Genomic DNA, 19249 nt, shown 5'->3' on the forward strand with positions numbered 1-19249 from the left:
CCCTCCTCCCCCCGCTCTTCATGCAGCCCCTTCAGGGTCTAGTGTCCCCTTCTCCCACTCTCCAAGACTGAGGCCTGTGTACTCCAAGGTCTTCCCATGGGATTCTTGGGCCCCAAAGAGAAGAATGTCACAAAAGGAAGGTCCCAACAGTTTTGACCATCTACCCTAGGCTCCACACTGCATGAGCAAGGAAAAAGGAAGAAGTGTCCATAAATGTGTTTCCGGGACTCATTAATTATGGAAGGGAACATTCCAGTGTGTGGTTTTTCAGGCACGTCTCATACAACTCCCCCTCTTCCTGACAGCCCTGGAGCTTTGCAGCACTCCAGAGGGCCCGCCTGCCATAAGAGGGAGGGCTGAGGAAGTGGAATTAGTTAATGCGCTGCTCGTTAGCAACTCTGATAAAAATAACTCAATCTAGCATTCAAGCAAGCTGGATGGCTCAAATGGAATTTGGAGATTATCCATGGGCTGAATTGGCCGGTATAAGTCATAATTAGCACGGGTGCACACGTTCTCTCTCTCTCTCTCTTTTCAATTAGTCTGAACAATACAGGACTGGCTAGCCATGCAATAATGGTTAAGGTTATTGCTTTATTTATGAGGTCCCCACTGCATATAAGCAGAGCCAGGATATCAGGAAATAATTGACACACACACACACACACACACACACACACACACACACACACACGGCAAGAGCCTCTTAATTCAAAGCCTTTAGATTCTGTTTCTGAATTTATGGGACAGAAGTGTTCCATTTTCTGAAAAACCCAGATCACCATGTGCAGACTTCCAAAGGGAGTGACTACAAGCCCTAGAATCCTCCCTGCAGTCCCAGGCCAGCCCTCCCATAGCCCTGGAGGGGCAGTGAGCACATCCCCAGGAGGTCCCTTTGCCTCTGCCAGTTCAGAGGAGCAGGCTCTGTGCCTCCTCTCACTCCTCAATGTCCGCCGATGTAGTAGAGAATCAACCAATTCTTCAAAAAGACCAAGTATTTATACTGACTTGGAAAACGTGGGATTTTTTTCTTTCTGGGGAGGAGGAAATCTTTTAAATAATTGTAAAGTTTTTTCTAGGAAGATGTAAATTTAGTCTCTAGTCATCCTCAAAACATGCAGGCGTTTTTTTTAAACCAAGTTTATTTTTATTTACTGCAAACTCTTTTTCAATTTTATGAAGAAAAAAAGAGTTGAGTTTGGACCAGTTTGTGATAAAGTTCACAGTTCTATTCAAAGAATTCTAGATCTTCAGAACAAGAAGGGAGAAAAAGTCTAAGAGCCTTTAAAAGTGCTCACAGTACAAAAAATAGGATATAGAGGGTGCAGATAGACACAGAGGGTTGTGTGGAGGTTTTATTGTTTTCTAATCCTCAGCAATGTTGAGATTAAAAGCTTTTTGTCTTAATCCAGAACTTTAGAGTTCAGCCAAATTCCATAAAATAAATTAGCAAGACAGTTCCTGCATGCTGGCCCATAAGAAAACGTGTGTTTAAGTAAGATTACTCTCTAAACTCTTAAGGCATTAGAGAAATTATTCAAACTCCAAAATTTCTTCCAATCTCTTATTTCATCTGAATGATGATATTAGATATGCCAGTTAGCTGATGACAGGTAAGAAGAGGGCTATCTAGAGAAATATCTGCAGTTTATGCTTCCTACTGGGTGTAAGCGACATCTCCTAGTGTCTACACAATGTCAGCTGGGAGTGATTGAAATGTCTGCCTCTGTAATAGGGATAGATGTTATTTGGGCTTTTAACTTGTTTTTTTACAGCTTTACTTCACCCTCTGCTTGCCATTAAAATGTGTGTCTAAAACATACTAATTTCATGGACTGCCATAGCAAACTGATTCAAGTGTCCAAATTATATAGTATTTTTCATGGGTTCTATATAAAAATCGAGTTGCTTTTAGCATGCCATTCCACTTTTGTCAAGAATTTCATATTATTTCAAAACTGCCATATATCAAAATTGATTTTCTTCATGCAGCATTTTTTGTCCGCAAGAAAATACTGAAGAGGCCCTGTTGTTACTGCTGATTAGTGAATCCATGGTAAGTGGAATGTGTTTTTCATTCTTCTTTCCCTTTTCCATAGAGTCCCTTTATTTGCTATCCCTCAGTATGGTGACTTTTTGTCTGGAGAAAATTCTTTCTAGAGGGAATACTTTAGTAGGGAAAAAAAAGCAGTAGTATTTTGACAATGGGCAGATGTCTTCATTCACTCATTCACCCACTAAGGATTGGTTGAACCCTAGTGAGACTGTATGAAAGTAAAGTGCTGATATGAAATGACTACCTGGGGGAAAGGAGCCTGAAGGGTGGCCCTTACAACCTTCTCGCTTTGCCCTGGCAGGAGGACAGGTGCTGGGTTACATCAATTGTTGGGTAAATAGACCCTAGCTTTTATGGCAGGAGTTTGATAGAACTGCCTATTCCTGTCACGCTGCTCACCTCTCCATGTACCGCCTTGTCCCAGGCTCTGCAGAGCCTGGCTCTGCCTCTGCTAGTCCTTGCCAGACCTTTGGAACACTTTCTCAGGGTATTGAATTTTAGCTCTAAAACTGCATCACTCACCATTTACTGGACTTCCATTAGATATTATGGCCCTGGCTTGAGGCCTTGGAGGTATTGAGTTGTAGTTGCTGCCTCCATGGACAAATGATGTTTACTGAGCACTTGAGCAGCAGAGTTGGCTTCTGGAGGCCTGTGGTCACTCACCTCCTGCTACAGGTGAGGGAACCTGAGGTCCAGAGCAGACAAGATGCACCTGTGGTACAGTGATCCATTGGTCCTTCTGGTAAACTGTACTGCCCCTCGTTAGGCTTCCAGCCCACATGGAGAAACGGAATCAGAAGGAAAGCTGTTCTCTTACATGCCCCTTACCCCAAATGTGCTGCACAAGCATGCCTGGGTGACAGCCACATGAAAATTCTAGTTAGAGAATGCTCCTGTGCAGGAGATGGGGATCAGAAAGGCTACAATGAGTTGGGCTGGGCAGCTGTTTTGCCTCCATTTCAAACTTGGGGTTTTCCTGCTCTGGGAACTGACACTGAGATGTTTACAAGAGCAGGCCTTCTTGAGTTACCACCATGTTTCTCCTGGACGCCCTTGACGTCATCGGGCTGATTTTGTCTCCAGGAAGCAGGGCTTCCCTTGGTTCATCTTTCCTTGACTCTCAGCTGGTAACCTAGACGGTGGCATTTATCTTCTCTGCTCTGCCTTGGCACAGCCAAGAGAGGCATTCAGCACAGGTGTCCATGCTGGCACATGGTGGTATCCAGTCACTGTTTTTCAAGTGAACAGGTCTCACCTGCTTCATCACCAGTTGATGGGGGCAGTGCACGTTGACTTCCTAACTAACTTTCCCTTGTGCCACTCTGGACTCCTCACATCTTGGCAGTTAGTTTCCTTGGGGCAAACTTGGTTGGTTACCATGTAAAAGCTGTGAAAGCTTGGTGACATACATTTTATTTATTTATTTATTTATTTTTATTTTATTCATATGTGCATACAATGTTTGGGTCATTTCTCCCCCCTTCCCCCCGCCCCCTCCCTTACCCCCCCTTACCCCTCGCTACCCGGCAGAAACTATTTTGCCCTTCTCTCTAATTTTGTTGAAAAGAGATTATAAGCAATAATAGGAAGGACCAAGGGTTTTTACTAGTTGAGATAAGGATAGCTATACGGGGAATTGACTTGCAATGATTTCCCGTGCATGTGTGTTACCTTCTAGGTTAATTCTTTTTTTTTTTTTTTTTTGTATGTTTTTTTTTCTTTTATTATTCATATGTGCATACAAGGCTTGGTTCATTTCTCCCCCCTGCCCCCACCCCCTCCCTTACCACCCACTCCGCCCCCTCCCTCTCCACCCCCCTCAATACCCAGCAGAAACTATTTTGCCCTTATTTCTAATTTTGTTGTAGAGAGAGTATAAGCAATAATAGGAAGGAACAAGGGTTTTTGCTGGTTGAGATAAGGATAGCTATATAGGTCATTGACTCACATTGATTTCCTGTGTGTGGGTGTTACCTTCTAGGTTAATTCTTTTTGATCTAACCTTTTCTCTAGTACCTGTTCCCCTTTTCCTATTGGCCTCAGTTGCTTTAAGGTATCTGCTTTAGTTTCTCTGCGTTAAGGGCAACAAATGCTAGCTAGTTTTTTAGGTGTCTTACCTATCCTCACCCCTCCCTTGTGTGCTCTCGCTTTTATCTTGTGCTCATAGTCCAATCCCCTTGTTGTGTTTGCCCTTGATCTAATGTCCACATATGAGGGAGAACATACGATTTTTGGTTTTTTTGAGCCAGGCTAACCTCACTCAGAATGATGTTCTCCAATTCCATCCATTTACCAGCGACTAGGTTAATTCTTTTTGATCTCACCTTTTCTGTAGTTACTGGTACCCTTCTCCGATTGGCCTCAGTTGCTTTCAGGTATCTGCTTTAGTTTCTCTGCGTTCAGGGCAACAAATGCTATCTAGTTTTTTAGGTGTCTTAACTATCCGCATACCTCCCTTGTGTACTCTCGCTTTATCATGTGATCAAAGGGTGACATGCATTTTAGATTGCTTGGACAATTCCGATTGAAAATATTGTGTCCCTAGTCAGACCCTGTGTTCCAGGCTGGAACTTGAGAAACACAGCCCTGTCTCTGTAGTGCTTGCTCCTTGTGTGGTGTAGATGCTTTGGAATGGCACCTTCGAGTCTCCTGCTCCTGCCCAGAAGTGGTAGAAACTTACAATACTCAAAATTGAGATTCCCTTGAAGTAGTCCAGATTGGCTTTGTGGTACTTAATTTCTGGAAGAGTCTCTTCAGAGAACAGTGATATCCAGTGACATGATCAGTAACTAAGAAGGACTCGGCCCCACTAAAAGGGTCTCCTTCTCCCAGGATCCGTCCTAACTGAAGTTGTCCTGGGGAGACTCTTTTTCATGTCATTTGACTTCTTGATTTTTCAGTTTTCACGCAGAAAATGTGTTCAATTTCAGAATCAAAATGAGAGTTGTTGTGTTTTTTTGGGTATATGAGAAAATGATACTCTTCAACAGTTCTGACTCTGATGTAGAAACACAAGTTTATTCAGTCTCCACCTACAAGAAATCAGTTGGAAGTGTATGGCTTTCTCAATGCATAGCAAACTCATTTTCTCTTGGAGAAAGAGATTATCAGAGCTGTATCTGTACTACTACCACTGACACCAGATTCTGGGATGCTTATTTGTGGATCTACTTAAGGTTCCAGATTGTACTTTTTTTTTTTTTTTTTTTGCACTACTGAGGTTTGACCTCTGGGCTCAGACTTGCTAGCAAGGTGCTCTACCAGCCCTTTCTGCTTTAGTTATTTTCCAGATAGGGTGTCGTGTTTTTGCCTGGGGTGTCCTTGAACCATGATCCTCCGACTTACAGCCTCCTACATAGCTGGGACCATAGATGAGATGGGGGTCTTCCTAACTTTTTTCCTCAAACTGATCTCAAACCACCAGCTTCAAGGTCTCTGCCTCTCAAGTAGAATGGGTAGTATTATAGGCATGCATCACCACATCACGCTCGATTGTACCTTTTGGATACATTAGGTATAACTTGAAGATGTCACCTAAGCAGTATTTGTTGTGCTTTATCTTGTTCTCTTTTAGGCATTGGCCTCAGTAAGGAACATTTATAGAAATAAGTAGAATGAGACCATTTCCGGCAGGCCCTCCCTCCTTCAGAGTGGCTTATGTTGGGTTCAGAAGGCACTGCGTAAAGAAAACTTAGAATGAAATCTTCAAAAGCAGGCTTTTCCATGAGAGATGACTCACTTTGTAGGAAGTGGCCTGTCTTATGTATTCCCATTTGGCTTTGACATTTAAGAGCCAGGCGTTTTAAAGTGAGTAAGTTCTGATGGGTGGCTAAAAGTAAATGTCTTGGACTCACACACACAAAAATGCTTTTTGCCTCATTAGCGATAGGGAAGGGGTGTGTGTGTCATTTCCAATGTCAGGTAGGAAGATACACATTAGCCTGGGAGACAAGTGACTCCAGAACCTCCCATGCCACGCTCACAGGGACGACTGTAGAGCCCTGTCTCTGCGCCTCAGGCAGAGGGGCCTGGAGACTTATGCTAATTAGCAGGAGTGGGGGGAGGAGAGGCAAGAGAATCTGAGGAAAACGTGCCAGCTCTTGAGCAGCTAGAACTTGTGGTATATCTGGAGCTCTGTAGAGAAATTACATCTCAGAAGCAATGAAAGCATGTTGCTGTGAAGAACGTTTGATTTCTGTGTAGATGAGATGAGTGAGCTAGGCTGTATCTGATGATTTCTGTGCTAAGCAATGGAGATGTGAAATTGCCCAGGTGTTCTCTTGAGTCCTCTGCAGGAAAATCACAGAAAGTGAAAATCAGCCCCCTTCTTGTCTCCTCTTATACCTTTATTTTGTGCTTCTCTTTACAAGATTGGATTAGTGTTTGAGGCTTGTTCCACTGGAGATGTTGTCCATGGACAGACTTGAGCGTTGCTTGGTGATAGAGGGAAAGGGTGATCTATCTCTGTGGGACTGAGGGGACTTGGTTGACACCATTTGATGACAGAAAATGCAGTTCTGGGAATGTTCTTCCAGTTAGTAGCATACAGCAGAAGCTTGATCACAGCAAGGCCTCACTTAATAGCTTCTGAGACTGCCCAGAGTCCACTGTCATGTGGCCTGGAGCCCAGGAACGCTCTCCCTGCTTTGCCTCAACTCCCAGACCTTCCTCCAAACACCTGCTGTCAGGTTCACACCTCTAGGCCTTAGTGTTGTGTCAAAATGTATATACTCTCCATGGTGCTCTGGAGATTTTGAATACATGCCCCGAGGTGACATGCCCCTTACTCACTCCTGCCCTCCCTCCAGCCCCTCAGCAAGCCATGAGGGGCAGGAGGACCCAGGTGGCCTCTGTACCACACAGTGATGGCTGTGTGCGTGGGCTGGCTCACCATCTGCTTCTCTCTTCCATGTTGTCTTCAGGCCAACCGGGATGCTGTGCTGAGCAGAATACCTGAGCACAAGAGCGACCGACTCATCAGTCTGCAGAGTGCGTCCGTGGTCTATGATTTACTGACCATTGCTCTTGGAAGAAGAGGCCAGTATGAGATGCTGTCAGAGGTATAGTTGCTGAGTCTGGTTGCTTTCTTGTGGCAGGTGGTAGCAGGATGACCTCAGGGAAGAGCCACAGGACCTGGTCCTGGGTACTCCTCTAGCACTGGCAGCCATATGACCTTGGGCCAGCCATTTAACATTGGTTTCCTTCTCTGTGATTGGGCTAAATGATTAGGTGATGGAAATGATTGACAGTTTCTTACTAGAAGTAGCCCAAAGCCCCAGGCTGTGAGTGTAGGGAAGGGGACAGAAAGAGATCTGCACTTCTTAAAGCATTTTCTCTTCCAGTGTAGTTTCTCTTTTTTTAGTGGTGGTAATAGGGTTTGAACTCTGGGCCTTGAGCTTGCCAGGCAGGCACTCTACCACTTGAGCCATACCCCTAATCCTTTTTACTTTAGTTATTTTTTCTGATAGGGACTTGAGTTTTTTCCCAGGCCAGCCTGGACTGGACTCCTCCTATTTACACGTCCTGTATAGCTGGGATGACAGGTGCACGCCACCATGTAGGGCCTGTTGGTTGACATGGTATCTTGCTAACTACTCCCCCCAGCCCCCCACCAGCTGCCCTCTACCATGATTCCCCCTAATATCCACCTGCTGAGTAGCTGGGATTGCAGGCATGAGCCACTGCGCCTAGCTCTCTTCCAGTGTAATTTCCATTATAACCAAAGTGTCTGGCTTTCATTTAAACTGTCACTGTATCACTCCTGGTGACAGTTTCAGGCACATGTACCATCAGGTTGGCTGTAGAGACTGTTTCACATCAAGTGAACACTGTCTTCCTTTGGAGTGTTTTACTCGGCCAGAAAGGGCTGGGAGTCCAGATCTGGTGCAGGGGGTCATCGCCCTCTCAACTCCCTCCGCGTCTAAGAAATGCTTAGGTTGTGGACATATGATGCTTCACAGTTTGAAAAGGAGCCAGTTCATCTGGGCTGTGCTTATACATTATTAAGTTTCTGCCCACAGTATCAAATTCCATGTTGGTAAAGCTAAATGAGTAAAGAGACCATTTTATCTTTAGCAAAATCAAAAGAGGGAAAGAAACAACCTATTTTGTTAAAATAAACTTTCCCATGTTATTTATCTTTCTCTTTCTAAATTTATACCCATTGCAACAGCCTCTGGGCATGAGGACAGGGAATGAAATACAGTAACAGATTGGCTGAAATCAGATCAGAGCTCGCCTCGCCCTCCAGCCTGCCGTGCCTCACCACATTAGGCAGGAACCTGGGGAGCAGAAGAGCCTGCGTGGCTCAGGTCTTTTTTTAGTCTGGTTTGGTGACTGCAGGGCAGTGGTTACTCAGCCTTCAAAAACACCAGCCCCTTACGACACACCCAGATAATGTGTTGTGTCTAGATGTCCCGCATACATGGCCTGCCCCGCTGGGACCTGATCCAGGTTTGGGGTTGGCCCAGATTGTCCCTTACCTGTAGGTTCCAATCCCTTCAGATGCATTGATTTCCCTGGCCCATCCACCCAACCAGCTTGATCCTGTCAGTTGTGCCCACCACACAGCCTGTCTGTGGGCTCAGTGCCATCTGCTCACAGTTGAGCTCTTCAAGGTACTTCTTCCCTCCAGACAAACCACTGAACACCTGTTTAGGTCCTTGGTAGAATGTGGTTCACGACACTGTTTTCGTCCCCTCTTGTAGCAACATAGCCTTTCCCCAGCTAGAAATTTGCCTTCATCCAAAGCAGGTGTGAGGAGCCTGAAGTGGCCAGCTCGGGTGACAGGCTGCATGGCTCCTGCCTGTGGGCTGCTCGTCATTCCATGGATGACTCTGGGGGGACGGCTATCAACTTTGCAGCATTCCTCTGGAAGCCGGCAGCTTCCTCTGGAAGCTCTCTTAGTATGGAATCCCAGGACCTTGTTTTCACTCGGATGACTTCCATCTCAATGTCACATGCATCCTCCACCTTGTGGTAATGACCTAATACCCAAATCACTGGGTAGTCTGCTTTCAGGGGCCCCTGCAGTCCAGAATGTCACCTCACTGGTCATATTTAAAATGGTAGACGGTGCCAAAGACTGCCCTGAGGGTGTTGGAGTGCAAGTGTGCAGGAAAGGGAAATTTATCTCAGTGTATCCCCTGGAGCCTTTTGGGTTCTGGTACCATATCTGTCTTTTATCTATTAGAAATAGAGATCACTTGGTAGAATATATGAAATTTATTGCTTCAATGCATATGTATGTATCACCTGTTCTGTGCCAGGGGTTGTGATGAAGGATAGGGGTACAGCTCTGAGCACAGTGCAGCCACTGCCCATGAGCGTCTCCCAGTCTGGACAGAAGCAGCCAGACAATCCCAAGGAGACTCAGCACACTCCAAGGGACTCAGTATTCCCTGAATCCCGTGATAAAGAACTTGAATCCTTGGCTTCTGCTTTTCTTGCCCATTCTATGTGAGCAGTTGGAGTTTCTTCCCCTTACCCTTTCGCTGCACACACCTACAAACATGACAACCATGCTGTCTCAGATCTTCTAACTAATATATAATAAGCATAACTGAAAATAAAGAGTTTGCAAGTTTAAATTGCATGTCCTCTGAGCAGGGTGATGAAATCTTGCCCCATCCTGCTTATACATGGAAGAAGCAAAGGGGGACACAAGGTGAGTCATCCCTTTGTTCAGTGTACCCCTGCTGTGTTCATGGCCTGCCTGTTAGTCACTTAGTAGCTGCCTTGTTAGCAGATTGACCAACTGTCATGACATCACATGCTTGAGTTCAGGTTACCCTTCTATTACCTAACAGTGGCCTCAAAGTGCAAGGACTAGGGGGTGAGGGGGCACCAGGGAATAAAACAAGGAAGGACATTAGCTCTTACTTTTTGGGCATGCTGCAGGGTAAAAAGAAAAAACAATAGACATAGGGTTTGGCACTATGCACAGTTTCAGCCATCGCTGGGGATTTTGGAATGGATACTCTGAGGATAGAGGGGACTACCATAGTCTAAGAGGACAGAGATATCTTGTACCATCAAGCTTACAGAGTGGCAAAGGATTAGACTTGAGAGACCAGGAACTGAAAGCTTGCTGTCCTCTTTGATAGTAGAGATGTTGGAAGCAACACCGGGGCCAGACTGTCAGTGTCACAAACTGTTGGCAGACCTTGCTTTGCCTGTTGCTGTGGGTCAGCCATATCCTCGGCTGACCTGTGAACAGGCTTCTGTGCCTCAGAGACAGTGCAGCAACCTTGTGTGTACACATGGAGTCTTTTGTGCTCACGGAGGACATGCCAGGCTATTGGGAGAGAAGAGATTCTGTCCTTGGACTTTCCTCTCTCTTGTCCCAACCAACAGCAGCTCTTCCACATCAGGCCAGGGTATGTTTTCCTTCTTGTCTCCTCTCTTTGGCTGACTGCTGTGAGTGTCAGCTTGTCCTCTTTCCTCCTATCACTGGCACCCAAGGGTGGTGGGTATGCCGTGTAGCACTTTGAAGAACTGTGCTTGTAGCCAGCAGCAGAGATGCTCTTACAGGGACATCATTCTCTCTGTACCCTTCTTCTGCTGTCCTTATTCAGACGGAAGGCTGCTCTCCCAGCTCAGGACTGGCCACCATGAGGTGTGCTCACACAAGCTTTCTTTCTTTCAGGGCCCTGTTCAACCTGATTCTGGGCTTGCAGAGTTGAACAACAGAAACACAAACCTAAGGTTTATCACAGCCTTGCTCTGTAGGGCTCAGATATAAGCGTGATATTTACCATTGCTCCAATGCTAGTTTTCATGTGTTTTAAAGACTCATTTTGAGGTTTGTGTAGGAAGGAGAATTTCTTTTCCCTTCAATTTAAGCAGCAGCCCTAGTTGACATGACAACCACGCTATTAAAAGTAAAGCCAGGCACCCTGCTTCCTCTGTTTTTCAGAATGAACCCAAGCTGCTAAGGACGTTTGTTTCTGGAATTTGACTATTAATGACTCCATTTTGACAGAATATTATGGGGCTATTTCTGAAAGTTGTGTGTGTGCTCCCAACATAGACATGGCAGCTTTAAGGCAGAATTGGCATTTTTGTCTTTCCCATTTGTTTATGGAAAATCTCAACAGCACTGTGGGTAGATCTGTCTTGCTAGTTAGTAATGGTACCAAACAGACATTTGCACCTTCCTCATCTGGACACTTAGGGTATCGGGGAGCACTGTGAAGAACAATACACGACTAGCTATGCCTGCTTAGGAGGCCACCATTTCTAGGCTACTTTAGGGGTTAGCATCTTGTGCAGCTCCAGGGACACAGCAAACTCTGCCCCAGCCTAGGTGCCCAGAAGGCATCAGTGGTGTGAGTGGTGCACACAAAGACACAAACTTGTGAGAACCAAGGCAAGAATTTGGCTCCTGGTGGATACTCAGTAAAACTTTGCTGAGCTGGGCATGGTGCTACATACGTGTAATCCCGTCAACCAGGAGACAGAGGCAGAAGGATCGAGAGTTCAAGGCCAACCTGGGCTATATAGCAAGGCCCTCTCTTAAAAACAAACAAACCTTTCTGAAACACCAGTGCTTCATAGCCCATAGGCACTCACCTGCTCCCATTCCTTGGGCTTCCCAGGTAAACTGTCCCTGGAAGGGTAGTAAGTGTGTCTTCACCCAAAGGCCAAGTAAGGGTCTTTAATAGGAATTAGTCAGCAGAAGAGATGGGCACTGCTCAGGGCAGAACCCCTGAACAGGTGTGAACTTTGGTCTGGCTTTATGAGTTGGCTCAGAAAAGACCACCTATGTGGTCTTTGCATGACAGCCTGCCCCACAGAATCTCAGCTCCTGACATTGGCTGTGGGTGTCTCCATCCCATAGACGCATTCCTCTGCATGAAGTGTTACTTTCTCCTGTGGTCCTCAATGAAAATGCCAGTACTCCTAAAGGAGCAGTGGTTCAGTTCAGAAAAGCAAGTATGTACCACAATTTTTGTTTTCATTCTTTGCTTTTTAATTTTTTAAAAAATATGCTGTTTTATTCTTTTTAAAGGGTACAATTCAATGGCATTTAATAACAGTCACATTGTTGTGCAACTATCATCACTATTTCTGAACTTATTCCTCACCTCAAACAGAAACACTGTACCCAATAAGCAATAACTCCCCATCTCCCCTCCCCCTAGACCCTGACAACCTCTAAGGTACTTTCTGTCTCTCTGAATTTGCCTATTGTAGGTACCTGATATAAAAGAATCATATAGCACTCATTCTTCTGTATCTGGCTTTTTCACTTAGCTGACATATTTAAGGTTTAGTCATGTTATTATAGTGCCTCTGACAATACGCTCTCATAACTTCATTTTTTGGCAAAATAACATTCCATCATGCGTACATGCACATTTGTTTAGCCATTAATTTATTGATGTACACGTGGATTGTTTTCACCTTTTGGCTATCGTGAGTATACAGTCAACACTGGCATACACATATCTGAGTTCCTCTTTTCAGTTCTTTTTGGTATATACCTAGGGGTGGAATTGCTGGATCATAGGGTAATTCTGTGTTTAACTTTTTGTGGAACTGCCAAACTTTCTACAGCGGCCGCCCCATGCATTCTACCAGCATGCATGGGGTTTACAATTTCTCCACATCTTCACCAATGCCTCCTACTTTGACTATTGCCATCCTGGTAGGTGGGTTTGACTTGCATTTCTTTGATGACTAATGACATTAAGCATCTTTTCAAGTGATTCTGGGCCATTTGTTTATCTTCATTGGAGAAATGACTATTCAAGCCCAGTGCCCATTTTTAAATTGGTTCTTTTTTTTTTCCCTTTGGTTGAGTTACAGATGTTCTTTATTTATGATACATAATCAATTCTTATTGGATATATGACTTGCAAATATTTTCTCTCATTCTGTGTATTGGCTATTCACTTTCTTGATTATGTCCTTCAATACACAAGTTTTTTTTTTCTTTTATTATTCATATGTGCATACAAGGCTTAGGTCATTTCTCCCCCCTGCCCCCACCCCCTCCCTTACCACCCACTCCGCCCCCTCCCTCTCCCCCCTCCCCCTCAATACCCAGCAGAAACTATTTTGCCCTTATTTCTAATCTTGTTGTAGAGAAAGTATAAGCAATAATAGGAAGGAACAAGGGTTTTTGCTGGTTGAGATAAGGATAGCTATACAGGGCATTGACTCACATTGATTTCCTGTGTGTGGGTGTTACCTTCTAGGTTAATTCTTTTTGATCTAACCTTTTCTCTGTTCCTGGTCCCCTTCTCCTATTGGCCTCAGTTGCTTTTAAGGTATCTGCTTTAGTTTCTCTGCATTAAGAGCAACAAATGCTAGCTAATTTTTTAGGTGTCTTACCTATCCTCACCCCTCCCTTGTGTGCTCTCGCTTTTATCATGTGCTCAAAGTCCAATCCCCTTGTTGTGTTTGCCCTTGATCTAATGTCCACATATGAGGGAGAACATACGATTTTTGGTTTTTTGGGCCAGGCTAACCTCACTCAGAATGATGTTCTCCAATTCCATCCATTTACCAGCGAATGATAACATTTCGTTCTTCTTCATGGCTGCATAAAATTCCATTGTGTATAGATACCACATTTTCTTAATCCATTCGTCGGTGGTGGGGAATCTTGGCTGTTTCCATAACTTGGCTATTGTGAATAGTGCCGCAATAAACATGTGTGTGCAGGTGACTCTGGAGTAACCTGAATGCACAAGTTTTTAATTTCAGTTAAGCCCAGTATATTTTTTTCTTCTGTTGCTCACGCTCTCAGTGTTGTAACTAAGGATCCGTTGACAAATCGAAAGTCATGAAGGTTTACCCTAAGGGTTTTGTGTGGTTAGCTCTTATATTTAGGTTATTGACCCATTTTGAGTGAGGTAGGAGTCTTACTTTGTTGTTTTACATGTGGAAATCCAGGTATTCCATCACTGTTTGTTAAAGGACCATTCTTTCCCATATTGAATGGACTTGCACAAGCCAACTGGTCATAGATGTCTGGGATCTTTATTCTGTCTCATTGGTTTATATGCTTATCCTTACACAAACAGACAGCAGGTGAGGCTGGACCCTCAGGCTGTAGTTTAGGGGCCCCTGTTTCAGTCATGTCTGAAATGCCACCATCTTTACAATTCATTGTATTCCTCCTAGTACTTTTGTATTTGTCATGACCCTGCTTAAAAGATAACTGAAAAATTGGATCCTAACTCTCTACATTCGTGTCTTCATTTAAGCATTGAGTGCCTACCACTTTGTCAACTTATCGCCCCCCCCTTTGTCCTTGCATGGGTGAGGCTGCAGCCAAGGTTGAAGGATTAAAACCTACCCCAAGTCAGGAGATAAAACAAAGGCCAAGAGGGACAGCTGAAGGGGGGAGGGCGGGAAATGGAACACCCGTTTCTCGAATTCAGTGCATTTTGCAAGGGTAACAAAGAACAGTCACATCAGCAAAGCAGCAGAGGGAGCCAAGTTGACTTGGTCAAGTTGCTTCATAGAGTTGAGAAGAGAGCATGCCAGAGAACAGTGTCCAACATTCAAATTCTATAATAAAGTCTGAAACCTCTGAGGAACGGCTCTCTCTACTCCTTTCACTGTGGCCATAGACAATGGTATGCTTCAATTTACGCATTTGCTAAAGCAGTAAAACCTCCTCTGCTTACTGTTTTTAAGCAAAAAGAAATGGAAAATGGGTGGGGAAGTGATACAGAGTTTGCTGTATTTTATTTCCAAAATAAGGGAGGAAACTTGAGCAAGCTTGGACATCGTGTCTATGTTTTCTCACAGTTCGTGGAGGGAAAGGAGACTTTTATGTAGTTGAGAGTCCTATAAGTGTACCTTTTAGAAGCTTTTCCTAGACCCAGTCTCCTGTGGAACTGATCTCTCAAACTCCATTTTAACTTGTGCTTTTATTTTTAGCTAATTTAGAAATAAGAGCTCTGGACTGGGCATCATGAACCCTGGATTCCAACTTCAGCTCTGCCACTGTGTGACCCTAGGCATGTCCTGTTTCTCCTCTGGGTCTTCATTTCCATATCTGTAAAGTAAGAATGGAAACAGATAATCTCAGTGGGCCTCTGTTTACTCATTCTATGACCATGTCATTCTGTGGGTCTCAGTAGCTTAGATAGTTTTTCATTGCTAAAGGTAAAGAAGAGAAATATTATCCATATGCCATGTTAAAAATTTAAAGAAAGCATTGCACAACTGTAAAGAATTACATTTAATGCCTGACTTATTAAGTATCTATGATATAGAAGAGAAAATCTTCCTAACCAATGGAAGGATGTATGTGATGAGAACTGTGCCTTGTCACCTGTCCCTAAGGTGAATAAGGAAGAAAGTTCACTGTGTTACCATTCTCTTTTAATAAAGATGGATTTCAACCTTGGGCTTCAGGCTGAGTGCTGAATCTCACTCTTGAATTCCAAAAATAGACTCTGGCTTCTCTTTGCTTGTGGTATTGTGCAGCTGTCATTGCCACACAATGACAATTGTGCAATTGGGCCTTTTTGTACAAGGACCGTAATTGCTAAATCTGCTTCTTATGCCAGAAGAGAGGCTCATTCCTGGAGCCCCTCAAAGATGGCTGCTTAGGAAACACTGAATGGAAAGGCATAAGGCTTCCATACTCCGGCTCTTGCTCTGGACAGAAACATTTTTGTAAGTGACATTCTGACTACCACTCACATGATGAAGATGCCATTTAGGGTCTAGTGATTATTCTGCACCTGTCCTTCTGGTAGGACGTAATACTGCTGCTGAATGGAGCTGATTTGGAGGGGTGCCTCCTGCTTTGTAGATGACTCAAGGGTCTGTAGCTCTGAATCAAGCACCATATCCCTCTCCCTAGGCCTCACACCCTCTCTCTAGCTGACTTCAAAAGTGTAAAGGGCCCAGAATCTTGCCCTCATTCTTCCCTTTTCGCCCAAAGGATCCTGTCCACTCTCCCTTTGCCATCCCCTGGCACCCCACCCCATTCCATGGATTCTCATTCTCCATCATCCCTACTTCATATTGAACCCCACAAGACCTGCTGCTGTGTTGTTTCACAAAAGCAACCTCAGCAACTGTCATTCTGGGCCAGACACCTGGGGGAGCATTTTCCATCCATTACTTCACCACCATAACAGCTCTCTGGCTGGAGAGAAAGGGGATCGGGTCAAGCCTGGGCAGTCTTGCCCCAGAGCCAGTATGTTCTCCATATGGCTGCCCCCCTCCTCTTTCTCTTTTTTCTCCTCCTCCTGCTGTCACACCAGGCCTGTGTTCTTCAGCAGCCTCTTGCACGTCCCCCATGTTCCCTCTGAAAAGTCCATTTTCACTGAGACCACTATGAAAATATGGATGCTTTTATTTTATTAGCACATATTCTGTTCTCAACCGCCCTATAACATTAAAACTGGACATTTTACTCCATCACTTAGAGATATGATTGGGGTTTTATAAAGGGGCTAGTCAAAAGATTGGTGTGAGGACACCCTGTCTAAGAGGAAGAGGTTGTGGAACTATTAAATGTCCCCAGGACAAACCTAGGTTGCTTTCTACATAGAGGTGTTTTTTGAGAGGGGCTTCTCTTCTTATTGAGGTGTGGGCATCCTGAGCTGCTCAGAGGTTTTCACCTCATGGTTTATGGAAACACAAGGGAAGACATGTGAATTATCCAAGCACTGTGTGTGGCATGAGGATTCAGGAGCTCTGGAGTTGTCTGGACACTTTCAGAGTTGTCTGTGTATCACAGGAGCCCACAGGAAGGCAGAGCCCTGAGCTGTAACACAGCTCACCCACCTTTGAACTGGGGTTAGGCTAGTTTTTGATTGTTCACTTGCACTTCCTAATGGTCTTTATGACACTCCCATAGCTTATGATGGGATGTGGGATGTTATACTTATAAGAAAAAGATCCAAACAGGGAGGGAACTGTGAAAGATGCTGCAGTATAGAGAAAATGCATGGCCACTGAAATATTTGTTGAATTCAGCACCTTTGAGATGGAGGTAAACCATCACCTGCTGGGGTGCTTCTGGGGTATTCCATAGCTGGAAAGGTCTCAGTACTGAGTCTACTTGAGGACCCAAAGAGGCCATAGGAGCAGGGCTCCTATCAGCAATGTGAAGGGGCCTGTGAAGTTAAGTAAGCAAAGTGTCTGGGATTGAAGTCCTGGAGGCTGTAGGGTGTCATGCTTAGGAACTCAGATTCTGGAACCAGGCAGCTTGATTCCCAGCTGGCTCTGCCACCAGCTCACTGAGCTTCTGGGTGCAGTTACCACCTGTGTGTCAGGTTCCTGGCCCTGCAAGGAGGATGATCTTTGCACCTGTCTGTGCCATGCGGGGTTGTTAGGGTGTCCTAGTGAGGCAGTACTTGTAAAGCAATTAAAATAGTGCCTGGCTACATACCTAGCACTATCAGAAAAAAAAATTTAAAAAGAATAACTTGTTAAAGCAATGAACAAGCATACATTTCAGTCCAGTTCTGTAATGTCATATACTCTTTCCAGGGTCTTACATTGAGCCCTTTTCTAAAATGAAGAGTAAGTGCCCACAATAAATTCCAGTGTTCATATAGTAAACTGGAGTGACATAATATTTGTTGTGTTTTCTTTCCTAATATAAAAATGTTAAAAATTTGGCTGGACATGATAGTATATACCTTTTTTCTCAGCTACCTGGACTACATAAGTGAGATCTTATTTCCAATAAATAAATAAGTAAACAAGTAAGCAAATAAAGTTAAAAACTTTTAAAGGAGTAATAGCAATCTTTGTTTAGCGTTTACTAGTCTGTAAGCGAGGCACTGTTTCTGGTCTTTTTAAGTATGAGCTAAGTTAGTCTCCCTGGTAACTCTGCATTTAGTTGTTCTTACAGTCCCCAGTTCTCAGTGAGGAATCCAGGAGCAGAGTTATTTGACGTGTCCAGTTCACACACCCATGCAGTGGAAGGGCTAGGTTCTTTCTTTCCAGCTACCATTTGGCTCATGAGCTCCCTGTTCTGAGGGTCCTCAGGCAGAATCTCTGCAAGTGCTCACTGGGGCTGGCAGGAGGGGTTGTTGCAAGAGGAGCCTGAGACATTAGCTTGGGTGTGCTGCAGGCCTTAGTTGTAGGAGACAAAGCCTGACTTGGTGACTGAAGCAGAGACGGCATCTATGGGTCCACATTGCTCAGCTCATAGGATCCGCAGGAGGCTGAAGAACAGACACCAAGGGGGCAAAGCTCCGTCCCTGGGTTAGGAGGCCATGGTTTGCTCAGGAGGCCTCCACCAAGCCTTCTTGTTCTATGGGCCCTAGGTCTGGCCACTGGGAATAACCTCCAGTGGTCCCTTCCTCCCTCACTACCTTCCGATTTAGTGTCCAGCAGGAGTTTCTGATTGGCTATGCAAAGGTCATATGACAGCCTCCTATTGTAGCCTTTCTCTTTTGGGTGCTTTCACATGCACCCAAAATCAGCAGATTTTGAAGTATAAGACAGGTAAAAGGACAGATACCCTCTGCATGAGGAGCTTTCCCTGGGTGCTCCCCACTTCCCTCCTTCCAGGGTTCATGATATCCTGTGTGAGGACCAGGGTCATCTACTCCACAAGCCACCCCTTGGCTAACTCAGCCCTGCTTCCTCCTTCTCCATTAGGCCTCATGCCATCCCCAAAGTCAGTTTCTAAGTCCTGCTGGCAGGTTTTCCCAGTGAACCAACTAGGACAGTACTACTGTGATCTTCTCGGTGGAGATCATTTAGAATTCTGGGATTCTTTTTTCCTCTCCCTCAACCTCACTTTGCCTTTACTGTGACCTCCAATTTGTCATGCCCTCTGTGGCTCCCAGCTCTTCCCTCCCATTAATCCACAGAATTTTATCATGTTCTCTACTCTTGAGCTGGCTTCAGAGTATTACAGATAAAAATGGCCGCGTGGTGCTGTAGGTGTCTGAACACCCAGTCCAGTCTCTAAGGTGACCCTGATGGGAGTACTGTGAGGCTTTCCTTATTGTTCAGTCCTTCCCTTTCTCTTCTCCCTTCTCTTCTCCCCTCTCCCCTTCTTTACTTTCACTTTCCTTCTAATCCTAGTTTCTCTTTTCCTCCCAGCAACCACCTTATTCCACCTTGACAAAGAAAGCAGTGGTGGGCAGGATAGCCCCTGCAGCCTCTCTTCTTTCTTTTAAGGCCCCTGCTTCCTCATGAGAAGGCCTGAGAGCCTGGGCTCATTTGTTCTGGGGACCTGTCACTCTG

The 19249-nt window shown here is 44.8% G+C and overlaps 1 protein-coding gene across 8 annotated transcripts in view; it reads left to right on the top strand.

Moving 5' to 3' along the window:
• The window catches only part of Ttc7b (tetratricopeptide repeat domain 7B), a 223393-nt gene that overhangs the window by 101222 nt on the left and 102922 nt on the right, over window positions 1-19249 (top strand). For all 8 annotated transcript variants that reach the window (XM_074067331.1, XM_074067324.1, XM_074067327.1 and 5 more), the window contains 2 exons: window positions 1993-2056; window positions 6982-7119. In XM_074067331.1, the coding sequence (XP_073923432.1) occupies window positions 1993-2056; window positions 6982-7119 (202 nt within the window). The remainder of the gene's footprint in view (window positions 1-1992; window positions 2057-6981; window positions 7120-19249) is intronic.

The sequence above is a fragment of the Castor canadensis genome, chromosome 3 (assembly GCF_047511655.1).
Source record: "Castor canadensis chromosome 3, mCasCan1.hap1v2, whole genome shotgun sequence".
In the NCBI taxonomy this organism is placed as follows: Eukaryota; Metazoa; Chordata; class Mammalia; order Rodentia; family Castoridae; genus Castor; species Castor canadensis.